Raw genomic sequence first — 9678 nt, 5'->3', positions numbered from 1 at the left:
AAGTTCACAGAGATTTGGGGTCTGTGAGTGCTGGCAAGGAGTGATCAGGCACAGGGAAACACCTGCAGGAGGGAAATCTCCAGGAAGCAGAGGGAAGATCAGGCAAGGAGAGAAAACAAAACCCAGCAATGCTGTGGCAGGGAGAGTTTAGAGATGCCCACAGGATCCCCTCCAGTGCAGCCCCTTCCTCTGAACAAGCCCCCTCCCTCCTGTGCCCCCAGCCAAGCCTGTGCCCTCAGGGCTGGGGCTTCAAGGCGTGCAGCCCCTTCTGTGCAGGCAGAGCTGCAGCAGAGCTGTGGGGCAGCTCTGCAGCCCCGGGCCCAGTTCCCTCTGCAGAGCACAGGGCTGGGAGCAGCTGCCCAGCACTGGGGGCTCTGGCAGGGGGCACAGCTGGCTCAAGGTGACGCTGTCCCTAGTGCCCGGCTCTGGGCAATGCTGTCAGTCCAGCCAGGGAAGGAGCTGCATCTCCCTCAATCCAATGCCATCATAAGGACACTTGGGAGTCTCCCTGAGATTTCAGTCCAGGCTGGGAGCTTCAATCCAGGGTGCAATCCTGTCCTAGAGCATCTCTGAGTTATGAGATTGATGGGGAAAGGCAGAGGTGTTGTGACACAGAAAATGCTGCTGGGTTGGTGAAATGAGCAAAGTGAGTCCTTGGCTACAAATGTGGAGCTGGGCTGTGGGGGATGCATCTGCTCCCAGCAGTAGGTGGTGGCATTTTAAGGGAAGCATAAGAAGGTGGTCACCTTCCACCTGAGAAAGTTTAAAGCCCAAAGAAACTCTGAACAGGTCAGAATGACAGACCATCTCTCCTCAGTCTGCATTCATCTCCTTGACCCAGGGAACTCACTCTGTTCTCCCTGAGGGCCTCAGACATGCTTATGTTTTTATATCCAAAAACAACCAGCAGAGACATGGGGGGAGCTTATAAAGAAAACCTCAGAACTCTTAAACATTAAAGACCATGTCTGTGTGTTACCAAGGAGGATGTATGGGAAATGGCCTTGATTTTGTTTACAGGTACCTCCCCTAAGTCTTTACTGTCCTTTCTCCATGAACAGGTCCCCATGTGCAGCCCCAGCAAATGTCCAACAGCAGCTCCATCAGGCACTTCCTCCTGCTGGCACTGGCAGACACGCGGCAGCTGCAGCTCCTGCACTTCTGCCTCTTGCTGGGCATCTCCCTGGCTGCCCTCCTGGGCAACGGCCTCATCATCAGCGCCGTAGCCTGCGGCCACCACCTGCACACGCCCATGTTCTTCTTCCTGCTCAACCTGGCCCTCAGCGACCTGGGCTCCATCTGCACCACTGTCCCCAAAGCCATGCACAATTCCCTCTGGGACACCAGGGACATCTCCTACTCAGGATGTGCTGCTCAGCTCTTTTTCTTTATGTTCTTCATTGGAGCAGAGTTTTATCTGCTGACCATCATGTGCTACGACCGCTATGTGTCCATCTGCAAACCCCTGCACTACGGGACCCTCCTGGGCAGCAGAGCTTGTGCCCACATGGCAGCAGCTGCCTGGGCCAGTGCCTTTCTCTATTCGCTGCTGCACACAGCCAATACATTGTCCCTGCCCCTATGCCATGGCAATGCCCTGGGCCAGTTCTTCTGTGAAATCCCACATATTCTAAAGCTCTCCTGCTCCAAATCCCAACTCAGGGAAGTGGGACTTCTTGCTGTCAGTGCCTGTTTGGTATTTGGCTGTTTTGTGTTCATTGTTTTCTCCTATGTGCAGATCTTCAGGGCTGTGCTGAGGATCCCCTCTGAGCAGGGACGGCACAAAGCCTTTTCCACCTGCCTCCCTCACCTGGCTGTGCTATCCGTGTTTATCAGCACAGCCACATTTGCCTATTTGAAGCCTCCCAACATTTCCTCCCCATCCCTCGATGTGGTCCTGTCAGTTCTGTACTCAGTGGTGCCTCCAACCCTGAACCCCCTCATCTACAGCCTGAGGAACTGGGAGCTCAAGGCTGCAGTGTGGAGACTGATGACTGCATGCTTTCAGAAACATTAAACTGCTGGGCAATATCTGCAAATAACTTGTAATCAAAGTCATCTTTGCTACTTCTTTTTGGCTAAACTGTGGAGGTTCTTTTCCTTTGTTTTATGTTTAAATATAGTCCAGAAAAAATGTCATTTTTTCTGCCATTTACCTTTTTTTTTTTTTCCTCTCCAACTTTCCTGTGGCCACAGACTGTGTCAATGAGGGGCTGCACTCTGGGTGACTTTAAAGGAAATAAAGGAACTCCCAACCAAGTTTTCTGCAGAGATGCCCTTTTGTTGCCTTCTCTGGAGCTGCAGCAGCAATGTCTGTGTGCAGAGCTGGGGGCAGATCAGTGCTGGCACAGCAGCTGTGCCCAGCAGCAGCAGCAGCACTTGGTGTTGCCAGTGCTGCTGCCGTGGCCCTGCCCCACTGCCCTGGTGGCCCTGCTGTTGCTGCAGGGCCTGAGTGCTCTCGGGGCCGGGCACAGCCCTGGGGGTGGCAAACAGCATGGCTGGGGCTCCGCAAGGGCCCTAGGGCAGACAAGAAGGAGCAGCAGAGCAGGGGCTGATCCATCCCCAGTTTGCTGCACAGTGCAGGGCAGTGTCCCAGTGTCCTCATGGAGCTGCCAAAAACATCCCCCCCTCTGCAGCTCTGGGCTCTCCCCCAGCTCACGCAGGTGCCCCATCCTTGCAGGCACACACACGGCAGCACTGGCTCACCAGCCCCTGTTTGCATTGCACACAGCAGGGGGAGAACCCCCATGCTGTTGCTGTGGGGACATGAACCTGAGGGGGCACAAATGCCATCAGCCCTCGGGGCCAGCAAGGGCTGGGGGACTCCAGGGAAACCACTCAGCTTTGTCCTGGCCTCTGCAGTCAGCCAGAAAGTTTGTTCCCATCAGCTGGGAGTTTTCTTTGCCACTGCAGACGCTGTTGCTCAGAGCCAGGGCTGCCTGGCAGCCACCCCCAAACTGCCCTGAGCAAGTATTCTGCTTCACCCTTGCTTTCTCTCCTCTTTCTTGTTCCAGATTTCTCCCTCTTGCCCAGCCCTGTTCTCTCCCCTGCAAACAGCCCATCCCTGTTTGCCCTTTCCTCTCTGGCCCCACTCCCCATTGCAGTTCCTGACTTGGCACCATGGGAACGTCCCTTGGGCAGCAGGATCATCCTACAAATGCTGCAGGAATTGTCTGCAGGCTCCTGCAGTGCCTGGTGCTGCTCCCTTGCCAGAGGCACCCCAGGCCAGGGGGGCACATCTGGGCTGCTGTGTCTGGCTCTGGGACTCCCTGTTCTGGGCAGTGAGGAGGAGCTGCAGAGGCTCTGCAGGACTGACAGGATGGGCTTTGGGGCTGGCAGGAGAAGCTGAGGGACCTGGGCTGCTGGAGCTTCTGAAGAGGAGGCCCAGGACTCCTCCTGCAACTGCTCCAACTGGGGTTCCAGAGAATCAAAGAATGAGCAAGGTTGGAAAAGACCTTGGAGATTATCAAGTCCCACCTCTGCCCTGACATTGCCTTGTCTCCCTGTGCCTCCTGTTCTCCAAGATAAACAACCCCAGCTTCCTCAGCCACTCTTCTCAGGACTTGTGTACCAGACCCCTCCCCAGCCTTGTTGCCCTTCTCTGGAAATGCTCCAGCCCCTCCATTTCCCTCCTAAATTGGGGGCCCAGAACTGCAAACAGCACTTGAGGTGCTGCCCAAGCAGTGCTGAGCACAGGGGAAGAATCCCTGCCCTGCTCCTGCTGGCCACACCATTCCTGATCCAGCCAGGAGCCATTTGCCTTCTTGGCCACCTGGGCACTCTCCTGCCTCATGTCCAGCCTGCTGTCCATCAGTCCCTGCAGGTCCCTTTCTGCCTGGCTGCTGTCCAGCCACTCTGTCCCCAGCCTGTACTGCTGCAGGGGTTGTTGTGGCCAAAGTTCAAGATCCGGCACTTGGACTTGTTAAACCTCACCTTGTTGGATTTGGGCCCTGGATCCAGCCTGTCCAGGGCCCTCTGCAGAGCCCTCCTACCTCCATCCTCCATCAGATCCAAACTCACACCCAGTTTGGTGTCATCTGCAGATTTGCTGATGTTGGACACAATCCCCTCATCCAGACCATTCCATGCAGACATTGGAATCCACACTGGCTGGCTCTGATCCCTCGGCCATCCTGTGGGTGCCCTGTGATGGCACTCAAGGTGATCTGTTCCATAACCTTGCTGGGCACCCAGCTCAGGCTGACAGGACTGGAGTTCCCCAGCTCCTCCTTCCAGCCTTTCTTGGGGATGGGCTCACACTGGTACCTCCAGTCCCCTGGGCCCTCCCTGCTGAGCCAGCTCTGATGGTAAATGATGGAGAGCAGCTTGGGGAGCTCACCCACCAGCTCCCTCATCCCCCTGGGATGGATCCCATCTGATCCCACACACCTGTGAGCATCTGAGTGGCTCAGCAGGTCACTCACTGCTTCCTCCTGGATTACAGGGGCTGTTCTGGTGTGAGAGTCTGTCCTAATTTTCCCTCATCTGCCTCACGATCGTCCTTGGGAGACCACTGAAGAGAAGACCCCCCCCCCCCCGTCTATATCTGGCTCTGAAGGAGAAAAGTCATACGCCATGGGCCCTGAGACCTGAAAGCTCAGTGTTGAGCTATTGTTTACACAAGTGTGTTTGCTGTATGCTAAGAAGAGGGCACCATGCCCCATTTGCAACAATAGCAGCTCTGGAAGCTGTCCCACCTCTCGGCCTGGCTGGACTTCTCCTGAGTTTCAGGTGGTCTCCCACAGAAGACCCTCGCCTGTTTTACAACCACCGTGACAGACAGACTGAGATGTAAGAAGATTCTCCATCAAGGACTGAGACATGAAACTCCTAAAAGGCCCCTCTGCTCCTTCCAAGGACTGGAACTGAAACCCCCAGCCCGGGGGAGGTGTGTGGGGAGGCAAGCTGACCAAAGCGAGATGTTTGCAGATTGTGACCACTGGACCGAGTATACAATGGCTCTTGCTTACTGCTAAGAACATAGACTACCTGTTACATCTATCAAGCTCATTTACTGCTGAGAACGTGGACTACCTGTTACATCTGTTCCCCCCCCCCCCCCCCACAATTTTCAGTAATAAAATCCTCTGAGTTAGCTAGAGCCTTCGAGATCTCCCCAGTATAGCAGGCGGACCCTCGGCGGGACTGCACCAAAGGACTTCGTCTCTGCGTTGGTAGCTATATCCCCTCTCCTTCTCCCTCTCTCTCCTCTCTCTTTCTCTCTCTTTTTCTCTCCCTTAATCCCTCTATTGCATTTTTGCTGTGGTTATTTCAATAAAACTGCATTTGATTTGATCATCACTGCAAACCCCCTTGTACTGTGTTGGTGTTTTGTACTCTAAGATCATTCCTACGAACCATCAGGTCATCTGTCCACTAGGATGGACCCTGACACCATGGAACCAAGGGTCCCTGGAGACACTGCAGGATCATGTGTCACCAGGGCTCCATTGTGACATTGCAGCACCAAGGAATTCATTGTGGCACTCTGAGGCCTCAGGGAACCAAGAGGCCACTGTGACCCTGCAGGGCCTTTAAGAACCATGCAGAGCATTGTTACAGAGCAGGACCTGGTGTCAGGATGGAGCCATTATGACACTGCAGGGCCCCATGGAACCAAGGGTCCAGGGCTGCTCCTCAGGGACTCCTGGAATGAAGGAAACATGTTTGACCTCATGGTTGCCCTTGGGACCAAGAGGCCATTGTGACACTGGGTAAGCAAGGAGAGCATTTCTGCACTGACAGACCTTATGGAACCAATGATCCACTATAAAACTGCAGGGCCCAAGGATCCAAGGGACTTTGTGACACCGAAGAGGCCCCATGGAACGAAAGGGACATTGTGATACTGAGAGGTCTCATGGAATCATGAAGACCATTGCGACACTCTGGGGCCTCATGGAACCCTCATGACACCAAGTTGGCTGGGAGTTTTGATCTGCTGGATGGTAGGAGGGCTCTGCAGAGGGCCCTGGACAGGCTGGATCCAGGGCCCAAATCCAACAAGGTGAGGCTTAACAAGTCCAAGTGCCAGGTTCTGCACTTTGGCCACAACAACCCCTGCAGCATTACAGGCTGTGGACAGAGTGGCTGGACAGCAGCCAGGCAGAAAGGGACCTGCAGGGAGTAATGGACAGCAGGCTGGACATGAGCTAGCAGTGTGCCCAGGGAGCCAAGAAGGGCCAATGGCTCCTGGCCTGGATCAGGAATGGTGTGGCCAGCAGGAGCAGGGCAGTGATTCTTCCCCTGTGCTCAGCACTGGTTGGGCAGTGCTGTGTCCAGTTCTGGGCCTCCCAATTCAGGAAGGACATGGAGGGGCTGGAGAGTTTCCAGAGAAGGGCAAAAAGGCTGAGGAGTGGTCTGGAACATAAGTGGTGTGAGGAGTGGCTGAGGGAGCTGGGGTGGTTTATCCTGGAGAAGCGGATGTTCAGAAGACACAAGGCAGTCTCCGGGCACAGGTTGGACTTGTTGATCCCCAAAGCCTTTTCCAGCCTTGCTGATTCTGGGATTCTCTAAAACCACCCTTGGAGCAGTTGCAGGAGGAGTCCTGGGCCTCCTCTGCAGAAGCTCCAGCAGCCCAGGTCCCTCAGCTTCTCCTGCCAGCCCCAAAGCCCATCCTGTCAGTCCTGCAGAGCCTCTGCAGCTCCTCCTCACTGCCCAGAACAGGGAGCCCCAGAGCCAGACACAGCAGCCCAGATGTGCCCCCCTGGCCTGGGTGCCACTGGCAAGGGAGCAGCACCAGGCACTGCAGGAGCCTGCAGACAATTCCTGCAGCACTTGTAGGTTGATCCTGCTCCCCAAGGGACATTCCCATGGTGCCAAGTCAGGAACTGCAATGGGGAGTGGGATCAGAGAGGAAAGGGCAAACAGGGAGGTGCTGTTTGCAGGGCAGGGAACCGGGGAGGGAAATAGGAAGAAATTTAAAGCAGGCAAAGAGTAGAGAAAGCAAAGGTGAAACCACGGAAATGCTCAGGGCAGTTTGGGGTTGGCTGCCAGGCAGCCCTGGCTCTGAGCAAACAGCATCTGCAGTGGGACAGGAAACTCCCAGCTGATGGGAACAAACTTTCTGGCTGACTGCAGAGGCCAGGACAAAGCTGAGTGCTTTCCCTGGTGTGCTCAAGCCCCTGCTGGCCCCAGGGCTGATGGCATTTGTGCTCCCTCAGGTTCATGTCCCCACAGCAACAGCATGGGGGTGCTCCCCCTGCTGTGTGCAATGCAAACAGGGGCTGCTGAGCCAGTGCTGCCGTGTCTGTGCCTGCAAGGATGGGGCACCTGTGTGAGCTGGGGGAGAGGCCAGGGATGCAGAGGGGGATGTAGTTGGCAGCTCCATCAGGACGCTCTGGGACGCTGCCCTGGGCTGTCCAGCGCACTGGGGATGGATCAGCCCCTGCTCTGCTGCTCATTCCCCTCTCCCCCAGGGCCCTTGCAGAGCCCCAGCCATGCTCTTTTCCCCCAGCCTGCCCACAGCCAGCCTGGGGCTGCTCACGGGGGTTTTCTGGGCAGAGCATTGGCCTGGCCGTGTTCTTACAAGAGCCTGGGCAAAGAGCCTGGAGCCCCCAGGCCTGGGGCTGAGGCGTCAGCGCTGCCCCAGCAGTGCCCATGGCCTGTCCCTGCTGCAGCCCCGGCACTGCCACCCCCAGGGCTGTGCCCGGCCCCGAGAGCACTCAGGCCCTACAGCAACACCAGGGCCACCAGGGCAGTGGGGCAGGGCCACGGCAGCAGCACTGGCAACACCAAGTGCTGCTGCTGCTGGGCACAGCTGCTCTGCCAGCACTGATCTGCCCCCAGCTCTGCACACAGACATTGCTGCTGCAGCTCCAGAGAAGGCAACAAAAGGGCATCTCTGCAGAAAGCTTTGCTCGGAGATTCTTTAGATCCTTTAAAGCCACTGAGAGTGCAGCCCCTCATTGACACAGTCTGTGGGCTCAGGGAAGGTGGAGAGAAACAAAATGAGAGATGGCACAAAGAATGACATTTCTTTGTGGACATTATGATAAAATTAATATAAAGAAAAAAAAAGCCTCTATCAAGCCATCAATAACATTACTTTTATTTCACGTCATTTGTAGAATTTGGCCAGCAGTTTAATGTCTCTGAAACCCTCCAGTCATCAGTCTTCTCACTGCAGCCTTGAGCTCCTGGTTCCTCAGGCTATAGATGAGGGGGTTCTGGGCTGCAGGCACCACTGAGTACAGAACTGACAGGGCCAGATCCAGGGATGGGGAGGACATGGAGGAGGGCTTCATGTAGGCAAATATGGCTGTGCTGATGAACACAGACACCACAGCAAGGTGAGGGAGGCAGGTGGAAAAAGCGTTGTGCCGTCCCTGCTCAGAGGGGATACTCAGCACAGCCCTGAAGATCTGCACATAGGAGAAAACAATGAACACAAAACAGCAAAGTGCTAAACAGCAAGTAACAACAAGATATCCAAATTCCCTGTGGGAGTTAGAGTGTGAGCAGGAGACCTTGAGGATTGGGGGCACGTCACAGAAGAACTGGTCCAGGGCATTGCCATGGCACAGGGGCAGGGAAAATGTATTGGCTGTGTGCAGCAGAGCATTGAGAAAGCCACTGGCCCAGGCAGCTGCTGCCATGTGGGTACAAGCTCTGCTGCCCAGGAGGGTCCCGTAGTGCAGGGGTTTGCAGATGGACACGTAGCGGTCATAGCACATGATGGTCAGGAGGAAAAGGTCTGCTGAGATGAAGAACATAAAGAAAAAGAGCTGAGCAGCACATCCTATGTAGGAGATGTTCCTGGTGTCCCAGAGGGAATTGTGCATGGCTTTGGGGACAGTGGTGCAGATGGAGCCCAGGTCGCTGAGGGCCAGGTTAAGCAGGAAGAAGAACATGGGCGTGTGCAGGTGGTGGCCGCAGGCTACGGCGCTGATGATGAGGCCGTTGGCCAGGAGGGCAGCCAGGGAGATGCCCAGCAAGAGGCAGAAGTGCAGGAGCTGCAGCTGCCGCGTGTCTGCCAGCAACAGGAAGTGCCTGATGGAGCTGCTGTTGGACATTTGCTGATCCTTGGCATAAGGACCTATTCATGGAGAAAAAGACATTGTAGAGATAGAGGAGACACCTGTAAGCAAAATCAAATCAATTTCCCATACACTGTCCCCTGTAACAGACACAGGCCTCCTTTTGTGTTCAAGAGTTCTGCAGTTTTCTTTTTAAGCTCCCTCCATTCTGTCTTGGTATTCTTGGATATCATAAACCCTCAGCATTTTTGCTGTCCCCAGGGAAAATACAGTGATTTCTCTGAGACAAAGTGATGAGTGGAGACTAAGGGGAGGTGGTCTGTCATTCTGATCTGTTCAGATTTTCTCAGGGGTTTAAACTTTAGCAGGTGGAGGGTGATCAACTTCCCATGTTTTTTCCCAGAAATGCCTTAATTACTGCTGAGAGCAGATGGATCCCCCACAGCCCAGCTCCACATTTGTGGCCAAGGGGTCTCTTTGCTCATTTCACCAACCCAGCAGAATTTTCAGTGTCACAACACATCTGCCTCTCTCCGCCAATCTTATAACTCAGAGATGCTCTAGGACAGGTTTGAGCCAGGACTGGAGCTCCCAGCCTGGACTGAAATCTCAGGGACACTTCCAAGTGTCCTTATGCTGGCATTGGATTAAGGGAGATGCAGCTCCTTCCCTGGCTGCACTGACAGCATTGCCCAGAGCT

At 55.0% G+C, this 9678-nt stretch overlaps 2 protein-coding genes across 2 annotated transcripts; one reads left to right on the top strand and one right to left on the bottom strand.

Annotated features, from left to right (window-relative positions):
- Positions 1–1084: 1084 nt before the first annotated feature.
- LOC131571868 (olfactory receptor 14C36-like) lies at positions 1085–2017 on the top strand. Its single transcript, XM_058824621.1, has one exon. The coding sequence runs from the start codon at positions 1085–1087 to the stop codon at positions 2015–2017; it is 933 nt and encodes a 310-aa protein (XP_058680604.1).
- A 6067-nt stretch (positions 2018–8084) lies between these two features.
- Positions 8085–8858, bottom strand: LOC131571817 (olfactory receptor 14J1-like; the record flags this gene model as incomplete). The annotated part of the gene is made up of 1 exon (XM_058824586.1): positions 8085–8858. A coding segment is annotated over one exon (774 nt), but the record flags the coding sequence as incomplete, so codon positions are not given.
- Positions 8859–9678: the final 820 nt, after the last annotated feature.

The sequence above is a fragment of the Ammospiza caudacuta genome, unplaced genomic scaffold (genome assembly GCF_027887145.1).
Source record: "Ammospiza caudacuta isolate bAmmCau1 unplaced genomic scaffold, bAmmCau1.pri scaffold_39, whole genome shotgun sequence".
NCBI classification, from domain to species: Eukaryota; Metazoa; Chordata; class Aves; order Passeriformes; family Passerellidae; genus Ammospiza; species Ammospiza caudacuta.
The sequence above is the reverse complement of the archived record's forward strand: the minus strand, read 5'-3'. Positions and strand labels throughout refer to the sequence as shown.